This window comes from Castanea sativa, chromosome 1, assembly GCF_040712315.1.
Source record: "Castanea sativa cultivar Marrone di Chiusa Pesio chromosome 1, ASM4071231v1".
Lineage (NCBI taxonomy): Eukaryota > Viridiplantae > Streptophyta > Magnoliopsida > Fagales > Fagaceae > Castanea > Castanea sativa.
In genome coordinates, this window is record NC_134013.1 from 88,557,299 (window position 1) to 88,571,627 (window position 14,329).

Below are 14,329 nucleotides of genomic sequence, written 5' to 3' on the forward strand. Positions count from 1 at the left end.
TTTCTTGCTTGATATATTGTCAACAAGTTTTGTAATTTGTTATTTCTCATGTAAACATCATGTTTAAGTCCCCTTTACCCTCAGTGAGTTTTACAATATTTCAAACTTCAGTAAAACGGAAAAAAAAGTATGGAAGTTGAGTTCTCCGCACCAGCCCAGCGATCAAGTGAAGAAGAGGATGAATTGCATTGTAGTGTAAAAAAATTCAAAGAAAGTAATGGTGCAAGAAGCTTCTTGCAACCTAGGAACCTTGTGAGCTACAGAGACAGCCTTGTGGGAGATATCCCTAGAGGGTATGAGCAGGCATTCAAGTTCAACAAAGATTAGGAGGGAGGATATGAATCGGAAATCGAGATGGAGCCTTTACAGAAGGTATGGCTAAGGTGAAACTCTCCAAAGAAATGAAAGCTCGCATCAGGGTGCCATGGTCGAAGGCCTTGATAGTGAAAGTGTATGGTAGGTTAGTTGGATTCCACTACTTAACTTTCAAAATCAATGCTTCATGGAAACCAATGGCGAAGATGGATTGTGTGACCTTGGGCAGAGATTTTATCCTAATTAGATTTAGTAGTATCAACGACTATGACAAAGTTCTTCGGGGAGGACCGTGGATTATAGGGGAGTATTTCCTTGCAATCAAGCCTTGGGAACCTTATTTCAAAGTTTTTGAGGCCAAGCTTACGTCGGTGGTAGTATGGGTAAGATTTTCTGAATTGCCAATTGAATTTTATGATGCATTTATACTGAAGGAAATTGGGAGTGTCATTGGTCTTGTACTTCGTATTGACTTTTACACAACCTCAAAGACCAAAGGAGGTTATGCAAGGTTACGCGTTCAGATAGACTTAGATAAACCACTTAAGCAGTTTTATATGAGGTTATTAGCTCTATTCGGGTGGGAAGATTAGTGCAAAGAGTTTTATATGAAGGCATATCATCTCTCTGTTTCTGCTGTGGCAAGCTTGGACATAAGCAGGAGAATTGCGGACTGCATGTGAAACAACCAAGCAGGGAGGAGAAAGTACAAGTCTCGTTGAAAACCAACGAAGCTAGAGAGGAAATCCAACCCAATCCTAACTATGGGCCCTGAATGGTAGTCACGAGGAAAAAGGGTAATGTTAGGCCGGGAAAAGCTAGTGGGCCAGCTAAGTCTAATACTCCATCCCAGATTAGATTTAAGGGTCACTCGAACCTTTCTCAAACTTTAGCTCATGTGGAAACAAGTGAGGATCTTGGTAAGTCAGATCATAGTGATTCGACTGACTTAAGAAGTGAGACCACACATGCTGTGGCAGCCCAAAACCCGCAGAGTGACCTTAAGAAGAGAAAGGATTGTGTGATGGAGGATTGCATTGAAAACCCAAGTGCTGGGTGTCAGTAGGATTCGAGACAAATATTAGGGAACAAAAGGAAAGCCTTAGCCAAGAACAAATCCAAGGGAAGTGAAGGTCTAGGGGTTAGAATTTCAAAAAGCCTAAAAAGATTAAAAAGCCATAAACGGCTAACTCACAATGCCAAGGAAAAGGGTGAGTTGATTCTGTCATCAAAAGGGTTAGGGAGTGATAATCAAGTTGAGAATGTAAAAGATTTTGATAAGGTTAACCCCACTGCCAAGGTCCGAGTGGGCCATCTGGTACAGGAATCGAGCGATGGCGATTCCAGATGAGATAATAGCTCAGATAAGAGCGGCGCCAAACGAAACACTGGGGTAGTTCAAGGAGGAACTAGGGCAGGCTTGGAAGTGTTTATCATGATTTTCAGACTCGGACCGTTCATTGAACCGTAAAAAGAAGATGTTCAAGATTTTGGAGGTCGAATCGAGGTTGACCGAGGTCGAACCGTGATGACGTCATAATTAATTTAATAATTATTTTAAATATAAATAAAAACATTAAATTAATAAAAAAAATTAACTAAAATAGTCTAATTTAATATAAAGATCTATCTTTCAAATATTTTTTATATCATAATTTTTACCAAATAAATAAAAAATTTGAAATCCTAAGCAAATATAAATAAAGTATATCTTTATTTATTTATATGATAATTAGCAAAATTTGTGATAATAGTAATAATAATGATAATAATTTAATAACTATTATAATATAAAAATGAGAAGTACACTTACTTCAAATAAAATAAAATATTTAAATTATCTAATGTAATCTGGCAATGCACTACATAATGTCACATCACCTTGGGCTCAAAGGCCAAAAAGAAGGAATGGAGAGCTTTCACGTGTTGAGATTGGGGAGTTCACCTTTTATTCAAAATTGAAAAGCTTTCAATATTTCCTAGGCAGCTAGTGTCAGTTTTGTATACACGTGGAGAACTTAGGAACCTTTCAATATTTCCATTTTTGAATGCTAGGCAGAGTGTCAGTGTAGTCCTAACAAATACAAAGAAAGAGAAAGTAAGAATGCAGACCACTAACAAAGTTCAGCAAAAAAAAAGAAGAGTGGGGGAGACCGACAGAGAAGAAGATGAAGAAGAAGCAATTGCTTTATGGCACCACCCTTGCTTGCTTCCTCGTCGTTTTCTTCATTTTCTCTTTTTTTGTGTTTTTATTTTTTATTTTTTAGTTCAGATTTAAGAAGTAGGGAACTGTGAGAAGCGGTCTGATCACAGTTCTTAGAGCCGTAAGGTTTGATCGTAGTTTGCATGGGTTCGTGCTTTTTTCCCATAGAGTGGTTCTTGAGGCTAAAAGAATTGCAAAAATGAACGATTCAAGATTTTTTTGGTCAAACTGTACGATCCAGTCCGGATTTCAAAATCTTGGTGTTTATTCCCCATAACCCCAGAAAGCATCAGATTGGGGAATCTTCCTTTGGAGCACAATGCATGGAATCTCACACCCAATCCGTGATGGAAATTCCTCACGGATGTTCCAAAGGTCTCGTGGGAAGCGGCGGAGGAGCTGAGCAAGCAAAGACAGCCATTAGTCGTGCCCTATTGGGACAAATCCGAGTGGATCATTCAAGAGAGGAAGCTTGTGGATTTCAGAGGGATGGCCACGACCCATATGGGGAACCATCCAACTCTGAAACTGATTCAAATCATGGCTTTGGTGCAGAGATGCGATGTGCTTCTGCGTTGCAAAGAGGAATTCTAAGCATTCTGAAACACATGATAATTTGGAAGCCAGACTGGGTAGCATCCAAAGATCTATTGAGAAGGATGGGGTGGAGTATGGTGGAGGCAGTTGCAATGAATACTAATCCACCGGTACTTGAGGTGCCTTTTGGTCAATTTGTTTAAATGAATGTGCTACTCTGGAATTGTAGAGGAGCTTTGAATCTAGATTTCCAAAGGAAAATTATTGAAAATGGCTATCAACCATCGGTCTACCATATTTGTTGTGGCAGAAATGAGAGTGAGAGGAGACAGAGCAGCAAAAATTATAGAAGGGCTGCCTTTTGATAGGTTTATTACTACGCATACAATTGGCTATGTTGGGGGATTGTGGATTCTATGGAAATCGGAAGAGGTGGAAGTTCTTCCTTTATCATCCACAAAGCAGGAAATATATGCTACTGTTAAGATGCGCTCCTCCAATCTTACCTAGCTTATGTCTACTATTTATGCTAGTCCTAGGTTGGTTGACAGAAGAATATTATGGGATAATCTTAAAATTGTAGCCCACCTCCATAATCTACCTTGGCTCATGTTGGCAGACTTTAATGAAGTTCAGTGCGATGAAGATAAGTCTGGTGGTAACCATGTCAATTTGAATAGAGTACTAGAATTTAAGGAATGTTTAAATGAGTGTAATATGTTGAATTTGGGTTTTGCGAGTCTAAAGTTCACGCGGACAAACTGTAGACCCATTTCAAATTTGATATTAGAACGAATTGACAGGTGTTTTGCTAATCCTGTGTGGCGTATTCTTTATCTAGAAGCTTTGATGACTCACCTCCCAAGGACCTTCTCGAATCACTGCCATGTCTTAATTGAATTATGTAGAGTTAGTGCAAATTATCATAATAAACATTTTCGCTTCCAAACTATGTGGTTACTAACAAGCAGATTACCACTCTCTCTCAATCTCTAAAAACCTTAATAGATGAACAAAAATATACTAATAAATAAGGTGTTATTTATGAATTTTTTTATATTAAAATATTACTTACTATTTTTCATGAATCAATTAAGCATTTATCTCTATAAGAATAAGAGAGAAAGAAAGGTTGGTTGGAGAGAGAAGTAATAGTCAAAAAATCAAAGCTAATTACTCAAGCGAATCCAAGAAAGAAAAAAAAATTCAACAAATTGATGGTGTAGACAAAAAAACAACTCTTTTATAGTTTTTCCACCACCACAATTTTGTGCTCCTTTCCCATTCATGGGAGATCACATTCGCAACTCACCTCACTATTGTTGACACAAAAGTTGCGTACAGAAATTTTCTCTTATTATTATTTTCTTTTTCCTCATAAATTTTGAACGGCCATGATTGATTGAAAGAACCCACCTAAAAACAATATTCCCAAATCAAGGCCCATTATCGTGATCACCGTCGGATGAGAATATCCCACGGTAAACAAGTAAGGTATTCCTAGTAGAAACCTAGGCAACTACGCAAGAAAACCCAGGGCCTATAAATACTTATCTTTTCCCTAAACACACTCACTATCAATCTAGACCCCTCTTTTCTTCTGTACGGCGCTCTAGCATGCCTCTTCTTTTGGCATATGACCGTGAAAGAAAGCCAAAAGCCGAAGAGTGTCTCACTCAATCGGGTCCAATCCATATTTTTATACAGAGTAATCACGGTTGAGAACTAACAACGCAACAGCGTTATTGTATAGTCTCTCAAACTCTCAACCGTGTTTCTCTGTATAACGAAATGTGCTGGATCCTTACATATATGTATACTCGATACTGGAGATGGGGTTTCTCTCTTTCTCTGAGAGGTGAATCTATTTGCTTATCTTTTTTACTTTGTGTTTTACTGTTTTGTGTGAAGTGCGGAGCCTAATGTTTTTTAAGGTTAGATAGATCTTGTTGGGTTTTTCTGTCTGTTGTTCACGTGTGAGTGCGATTACCATCCAATTTGGTAATTTTTTGCCTACTACAGTACCACTACTGCTAACATTAACCATAGATAACATGGAAAATAAAATAAACTAAAAATTTGGGTTGGGGTTCAATTCCTCAATAAAGTTAAACAGATTGTTATCTTTTCTTTTTTTTGGTGTAATCAGAATGCGAATTGATTTCTGATTAGTCTCTTTATCATCAAATCAAAATACTGTGCATGAGATCTTCAAATTAAAAAACTGGTGGTTGTGATTATGTGATTTGATAATCATTTTTTTTAATTATGTCCATATTTGATGTTTGCAAAATTGGGATTTATCAACATTTGGGGTTAAAATTCCTTCTTTGTTTTTTGCAATATACTCCAAAGAAAAAGAGAATGAAATGCATTAACAACTAACTAAATGATTACTCGGTCATATATCAAATTTTTTTAATCTTCTCTTGGTAAGAACATCCCCACAACCATTGGCCTCTTTGTAAATGTGGTGAGGCTTGGATTACACAAGCCTCCATATTAGGTACCCACACTCAACCATAGGTTTCTCAAGGTAAAAGCTTCTCTTGCATGATTTTTAGGATCCGTTGGGATAGAATTTATTGCTGAAATTGTATTAAAATAATTTCTAAACGTGTGAATAATACTGTAAATCTATTTTTAAAGAAAAAACAAGTAATAATCACTTAATCAAGATCAATTTCTAAACAAATTTACAATAGGTCTCAAAAATGTGTTGATTTTCTTGCTTGATTTATTGGCAACAAGTTTTGTAACTTGATATTTCTCTTGTAAACATCATATTTAAGTCCTTTTTACCCTCGGTGAGTTTTAGTTTTATAATATTTCAAACTTCAATGAAACGACAAGAGAAGAATATATGGCTCATAGGTCATTAAAGACCAGATCCGTAGGGAGATCACAATGGACCATCCCATTCACCCTTGGCCAATGAGCCTTACCGCCATGAAGCAAGTGAGCATGGTTTGGGATGCTTATGAGAGAGGCAGCGGCCTGAGAGGCCAGAGAAAAAAGGAAGAAAAGAGAAGAAAAAAAAGGGTTAATTTTTTCAAATAGCATAATTTAAGGAAAAATTTAGGAGAAACGTAATTTGCCAAACTTATTTAGTTATGTAGCGATTTTTTTGGTAGTTGAGTTTGTCAAACTCAAGTTCTAAAGGTCCATTTGAGAACAGTTTATTTGGTTGAAACTCACTAAAAGTATTGTAAATAAAAGTAAAAACTTGTTGAAATTATATAACGAGACTTATGAATAATACTAAAAAGCGTAGTGGGACTTATGAATAGTAGCAAAAATTAGTTGAATAATAGCAAAAATAAGTTAAATAGTAAAATAAACTTACTTTAAATTCTAATCTCAAATGCAACCTAAGTGAAACTCGAGTTCCAAGTATTATTTTTGGTCAGATTGCCATGTGAACCTATAATGTTTGAAACTTAAGTTTGACAAACTTGAGTTTTAAAAAAGTTTTGCATAACTAAATAAGTTTGGTAGGGTACATTTTTCCTAAAATTATGCTGGCAAAAAATGCCAAAAAGAAAATTATAAATTGTGAGATTGTCATGTATAACATGAATGAGAATAGAATGAAGGACAATTGAATGAGAGGCAAATCTATTATCAAACTTTAGCTCAATTAGTAAAATCTTTTGTTTTTGAATAAGAGATTTGTTGTTTGAACTTCATCTACATCAAAAACCAATGATAAAGAGCAAATATCATGCCATAAGTTGAAATTTTATCATTAATTATGAAAATTAATGAAATGATTAAATTTCCATCTTTTACTTAATATTTGAGGGACCAAAATTCAACTTTTTAATTGAATTGGTAGTAGACACTCCAATTTGTGCACTACTATACAATTTAAATACTCGATTCCAAAAGCTATAAACAAAAAGGGGCTATAAACGAACCAACTCAATCAAGCCATTCATGAACAATTGCAGCTTTGGTAAATACAAAGATTATTTATTTTTGCTTATTTCTAAACAAACATAGCTTGAACCTTTATTTTCAAACTTGTTTAATTAATTCTGATTGGTCAAACAATTAAAAATTAATTAAATAATTTTGTGATTGGTTGATAATTAGTGTTTAAAATAGGGATGCATGTATAGTAATAGAAGGGATGGTTGGATAACAATAAAATTATGGATAATCTGAACTTTATTAGAATTTATTTTGAGGGATTTATTCACAAGAAAATTGTTCAAGATAATTTTTCTTAAAAAACCTAAATTATCTGGAAAAGAGAAAAAAAAAAAAAACATGGACGGAGAATGAAAATACGTCAAGATACAAGGATCAGTAAAAAAACCCTAGAAGAGGAGTCCAAATGGCGCCCGAACATGAAAGAGTGTTCGGAGTCCCGAGGGCAATTTGGCACTCTAAAAGGGCAGAATTTTCTTCTTGTGGGCTTTGGCCCAATAGCCTTCGGGTGACGATAAGGCACACCCTTTTTGACCTTTTTGCAAAATAATGTGTATAGATTCAAACCTTAATTGTCCATACTTATTTTTTAGAGTCCTCTGACTTCTATAAATAGAGGTTGAACCTCATAATTCAACACCTTTTTTTACGCTTTGAGAGACATAAGTTTTGAGACTTAAAGATTGCTGATATTCTTTGATCCTTTCTAATGTTTATGGCCAAAATTAGGATTTTTAGGTTTTAAAGAGAATTGAACCAATTTCTATGAGACCTAAAACATCCTCTCAAGAACAAAGAGTGCTCATGCAAGAGGTTGTTTACTTCACCTTATCCTTTCTATGCTTCCTTTTATGTTGATGAATGTTTACGTCCATAACATGAATGATTCGTAATTGTTTTGTTTAAAGCATGATTGTTTTCCTATGTAATTGTTATAATCTTTTTCTTGAATGTTAATAATTTGCTTGCGAACAATAATTTTTCTTAAAATAAAAACGAATTTGAGTTTCAAAATCTCTTAAAACTAGAGAATTAAGAACTTTCCTTTTATCGTGGATCTTTTTTGGGATGTGACCAAAAACTGAGTGGTTCCATCTCGATAACTTAGTAGCACATTGATTGCGACCCTGTGAGAGGCCCTCAGGTGTGTTTGTGTCAAGGCATGAGTCCTAAACTCTTTCAATGAGCTCTTTACATTCCACCTTTTGTGTCCACATTGCCTCAAAATGGAATTGACGATTCTGCAGAGGTTGGGCAGAAAGGACATTAGAGATTAATAGGGCACAATGGTTTAAGGTGGAGTCTATGAGATGGTGAACCGTGGTGTTTGGGAAATGGTTACTCCAATTAGAAATGGCAAGGGCTCTGTCCAGCCTCATGTAAATTCTGTCATTGCCTTCTCTCATGTTGCACTATGTGAAGTTTGAGCCATTGTAACCAAGATCTTTGAAATTGTAGGTGTTTATTACATGCCTAAAGCCATCCATTTGTTGCTATGACCTTAATATCCCTCCTTGTTTCTCATTCACTAGACAGGATTTCATTAAAATCTCCTAGGCAGAGCCATGGGAGACGGTACCTATTGTTGAGTCTGTCAAGCAGCTTCCACGATTAGTTCCTTTGATTGGCATCAAGGTGCCCATAAAAACCTGTAATCCTCCATTTCAAACCAGAATCAGATTCAGTGACAATAGCATCAATGTGATTTGGGCCATAGGTCATGATATCCAAATTAGTGTCTTTTGTACATATCATTGCTAATCCTCCACTTTGACCCTCACTAGCCACAAAGATGCATTTGAGGTGACTCATGGAACTTCTTCTCTTCTCCATCTTCTTCTTATTTAACTTAGTCTCTGCAAGGGAGACGATTTTGGGGCTCCAGCGTTGCATGAATTCACGCAACACTTTAACTGTTCGAGGGTTGGCTTGGATTGTCTTACAGCTTGACGTTGTTTGCGGACAAATTTCTCAGATTTTTTCTCTCTCTCTCCACTCTTTGTGACTCGCTCTCTCTCCACTCTTTGTGACTCGCTCTCTCTCTCTCTCTTTCTCTCTCTCTCTCTCTCTCTCTCTCTCTCTCTCTCTCTCTCAAATTCTCTCAATCTTTCAATTTAATCGAAATTTGTTTTAAACCATGTGGGATGAACATTAAAGTTTAAAGCGTATAGGATAAACTTTAAAGTTTAAAGCCCTCAAACAGTGCAATGTGTGGTATTTTGCAACTTTTTAATTGTTTACGTGGCAGTTTTTTAAATGGGTCTTTTTTCCTATGTGTCCACACAGTCTTAATTGCAAGAAAAGGTTTTTGCAATTATATATAGTATATGATATAAATATATATATATATATATATATATATATATTTATATATATATATATTCATATTGATTTGGGGCATAATAAGGAGCTATGTGTAGAGAGGGTAAGATGAGTAGATGAATTTGAGCATGTGTCACATACATTTATGACAGGTGTTAACACTTTGAATTTTAAGGTTTTGTTTGTTTCTTTGTACGTAGGAAACTCAATCTTGCTCATAGAGTAGCAAAATGGCCTGCTTGGTATAAGTCTAATGGGCATCTTTTCTCTTCCAAATTATAATTTTGTTTGAGAGGAATAAGATGGGTTAGGACCTTTGATTTTTTAATTCTTTTTGTTTGGCTTAATAATATTTTTGGTTATATTGGAAAAATAGTTTCTGCCACTCATCTAAAAAATAAAAAGAAAAAAAGAAAAAGAAAAATAGTGAGTTTTCCATTTCCATAATAAAGAAAAAATAATAAGCGACCCCCAATTTTGCCTAGCAATTAAAACTTAACCCGTAAACCTTACCATCTAGTGCTCTTATACACTAAATGGGACACATGGTTGACACTTGTTGTGCTCGTGTCTCCTCTAGTGCACAATAGCAGTGGAAGTAAGTCAAACCTAAACAATTTGTAAAAGTTACTTAGTCAGTTTTGAAGTACTTTTAAGTAAAAGTTACTTAGCAGTGGAAGTAAGCTAATTTTCAATATCCATGAAAATTAGCCTTTTCCCACTCAAAATTAAACAAGTTTCAAGCTGAATATGCTTGACTATGTTTTGAAGTGTCTTTAATATTTTCACTAAAGTACAATTTTTACCCATAAAGTTTGAGGTTATTTTCATTTTGGGCATTTACATTTCAAAATAGATTGAGGCCTTGGTACGATCGTAAGCACCTTTCACCAAAAGCGACAGGTCACAGGTTTAAATTTGGGAATAACATCTCCAATAAATATAAGGCTGAGTTCAAGTTATACCTGGTGTAACTCTAAGTAATGTTATACCACTCAATAAAATATTATTGAATTCATCTTTAGAAAATTCAACTGTTGAATAATATGTTTTATATGTTCTTAACATATACGCCAAATTTCATGCCAATCAGATGTAATTTACTATTCGATCAATAAACCAATCTTTTATGCATTATTTCAAACTACAAAAATATAATTTAAATAATTAATTGATGACATGTTTATTGAACTTTAATTACCTTGAAAATTTTCAAACATGGAGAATATACGAAGATAGTATAATCTAATGGTGGATTTGTCAAAATTTACATTCAATTAAAAATTATTGATTAGTGTAATATTGCTTAAAGTTACATCAAGTATAATTTGAATCTAACCCATATATATATAGAAGGGGTAGAATCGTCTACCAAGAACACCTTCAAACCATGCAAAAGTGGAAGCTTTGTGCATTGGGTATGCCTCCTATAGTTGCAAAATTGTCATTTTGACCATTCATTTTTTATTCAATTATCTATTTGGCCTTTCATGAAAATGAAAATTGTAAAACATAAAGGATCAATATGAAACTAATTCCAAACTTTAAAAGACAGAATGAAATAATAATAATTATTATTTTTTATATAAGATAGAAATTATACTTTAACCTAATCTAAGTATATATGTGTGTGAAGCTCACTTTTAGAGACTTGAATTTTGGCTCTTGCCTCCTCACCCCTCACCCTACAAGTACTTATACTTATAAAGTGATCACCGCAACAAGGATACGCGGTGGTTGAATGAAAATTTTGAAACATAAAGAGCCAATATGAAAACAATTCCAAACTTTATAGGACAAAATAAAAATTTTGAAACATAATTGATAAACAAAAAAAAATCCCAAATTTTAAGGGGTCAACTGTATTTTAGTCTTACATTTTCCATTTCACATTATGCATAAAAGCTTTATGTTTACTTGCTAGGGCCCAAGGGATAAATTTATGCTGAAATAAAAGGAATGTGGTGAATCTTGTGATCTTTTTTCTGGGTGAAAAGGAGAACTCATTAAAACTAAAAAATAAAAATCTCAGCACAAAGCATGTTCAGATACACCCCATTGAGTCATGTTAGAAATATTGAATTCAATAGTCTTGTATTTCTCACCAAAATAATATACATGAGTGCCTTTATATAGGAGGCATATGAGTGTTGTACAAGTAAATATGAGTGCAGTACAAGTAGTACAATGTGTGCTATACAAGTAAGTAACCTAGTTGGGCCAAGCCCACAATACTATACGTTAACAGCCCCCCTCAAACTCAAGGTGGATGTGAGACCAGCTTGAGGTTGTCAACCAAATCACGAAGGCGTCCTTTAGGATGGAACTTGGTGAAGATGTCTGCAAGTTGATCTTTGGAGGAGACGGAGAAGAGCTTGAGAGCACCATGAACAAGATGATAACGGATAAAATGACAATCAATCTCAATATGTTTAGTCCATTCATGGAAGACATCATTGTGAGCAATGTGAATGACACTCTGATTATCACAATAAAGAGGAGTAGCAGAGGATGTAGACACACCTAAGTCTGTAAGAAGCCATCGTAACCAAAGAAGCTCAGATGTGGTATCAGCAAGAGCATGATATTCTGCTTCAGTACTAGAGCGGGCCACAAAGGTTTGTTTCTTACTTCGCCAAGAAATCAAGGAAGAGCCAAGGAGAAAACAATAGCCAGTGGTGGACCTACGATCAGTGGGATCTCCTACCCAATCAGCATCAGAGAATGCACGGAGTACAAGAGGAGATTGAGTTGAGTAGAAAAGGCCATGGAAGAGAGTGTCCTTCAAGTATCGATCGAAGAATGCGCAGAACAGCAGCATAGTGAGTCGACCGTGGAGCAGACAAATACTGGCTAACTTGATGAACGACATAGGAAATATTTGGACGAGTAACTATGAGATAGACTAGGTTGCCAACCAATCGTCTGTAAAGAGAAGGATTAGACAATGGTTTCCCCCCCCTCAAGGGAGTCAGATGCGCATTAAGCTCAAATGAGGTATCAACAGTCTTGCTGTCAGTGAGTCCAGCACGAGACAAAGATCAGAAGCATACTTGGCTTGAGTAATATAAAGACCATTTGAGGAATGAGTGATTTCAAGACCCAAGAAATAGGTAAGGTGGCCAAGATCTTTCATCTCAAACTGCTGACTGAGAAAATCCTTTAGTTCTTGTATGCCACTAAGGTCATCACCAGTTATGATCATATCATCTACATAGAGGAGAAGTAGAATGGTGCCTTTATTAGTACGACGAAGAAATAAGGCAGCATCATAAGGACTGGCAGTGTAACCCAAGCGAAATATAGTAGAGCTAAATTTTGCAAACCAGGCTCGAGGAGCTTGTTTAAGACCATACAATGCTCGTTGAAGGCGGCAAACCTTGTTGAAGTCAATGGAGAGACCTGGAGGAGGTTGCATGTAAACTTCTTCACTCAAGTCCCCATTAAGGAATGCATTTTTAACACCCATCTGAAAAAGATCCCATTGTCTAGCAGCAGCAACGGCCAGGAGGGCACCAACAAATGAGATGCGAGCAACTGGAGCAAAGGTCTCTTCATAATCAATCCCATACTCCTGTGTAAAACCTTTTGCAACAAGACAAGCCTTATAGCGCTCAATGGACCCATCTGAGCGAGTCTTGATCTTGTAGATCCACTTGTAACCAACCACAGACTGTCCAGGAGGGAGAGTAACTAAGTCCCAAGTATGGTTTTTGGTTAATGCATCAAGTTCCTTTTTCATTGCAATCTGCCATAAAGGGTCAGTGGAGGCCTCACGATAGGTTTGAGGCTCGTGGAATGTAGCAAGTGCAGTGTAACAATGATAATCAAGTAAATGTGTAAGAATGGATCTTACCCGGGTTGAGTGACGAGGTGGAATGTCTTGTGGAGGTGGAAGGTCTTGTGGAGGATCTTCAGGCGGAGCAGGAGTGGGGGACCCAGGCTCAAGTTGGGGTATCTCGTTATCATTCTGCTCATCTTCGACCTGTCCAAAAGAGACATTAAAAGGATCTGGTGTTTGAATAGAGAAGTCCAAAGGAGGATCAAGTGGATTTGAAGAAGGAACATGAAACTCCTCTGGAAAGACTTCAAGTACAGATGAGGTAGTGAGGGAAGAACGAAAATGAGAGAGTTCAACAAACAAACGGTGTTCCCAAAAGACAACATTACGTGAAACACAAAGGCGATGAGAGACAGGATCATAACATCGATACCCCTTTTGTGTTTCGCCATAACCAAGGAAACAGCAAAGTCTAGATCGAGGCTCAAGTTTGTTGTGCTCATGAGGCTGAAGAAGAACGAAACAAGCAGATCCAAAAGAGCGAAGGTGATGGTAGTTAGGGGGTGACCCAAAGAGGCGCTTATACGGAGTTTGATTATGGATGACAGTGCTTGGAATGCGGTTGATGGTGTGAACAACATGAAGAGCAGCTTCACCCCAGAATGGAGGAGGAACCTTGGCAGAAATAAGAAGAGTACAAACAGTGTCAAGAATATGACGAAGTTTTTGTTCAGCTCGACCATTTTGCTGAGAGGTACCTGGACAAGTTAGATGATGTACAGTGCCATAGGAGTGTAACAGAGCTTGAAAAGCATATTGAGTGTATTCAAGAACATTATCAGAACGAAAATTTTTGATTCTTTTGGAGAATTGGGTTTCAACCATTTTTGCAAAGTTACTGTATATTGGAAAAATTTCAGAACGAGATTTCATAGGGAATATCCAACTGTAACGAGAATAATCATCGATAAAAACAACAAAATATTGAGATCCACCAATACTAGCAACAAGAGAAGGTCCCCAAACATCAGAATGAATTAACTTAAAAATACTATTAGAAATAGAATCACTATTATTAAAAGGTAAAGTTGGCTGTTTTCCTAACTGGCATGAAGTACAATCAAAATTGTCTTTGGACACAGAACCTAACAGACCCTTAGAAGCTAATTGTTGTACCCAAGAAGAGGGTGCATGACCAAGACGAGAGTGCCAAAGTGAGAGAGAGGGTAAGGAAG

At 36.3% G+C, this 14,329-nt stretch overlaps 1 protein-coding gene across 1 annotated transcript; it reads left to right on the forward strand.

Moving 5' to 3' along the window:
* The first annotated feature begins 374 nt into the window (after window positions 1–374).
* On the forward strand, window positions 375–908 carry LOC142636621 (uncharacterized protein At4g02000-like). The gene has a single exon (XM_075810899.1). It carries the CDS (start codon window positions 375–377, stop codon window positions 906–908), a length of 534 nt encoding a protein of 177 aa, XP_075667014.1.
* Window positions 909–14,329: the final 13,421 nt, after the last annotated feature.

Coding starts and splice junctions, on each gene's coding strand:
- LOC142636621 (XM_075810899.1), top strand. CDS start 375: ATGGCTAAGGTGAAACTCTCCAAAGAAATGAAAGCTCGCATCAGGGTG.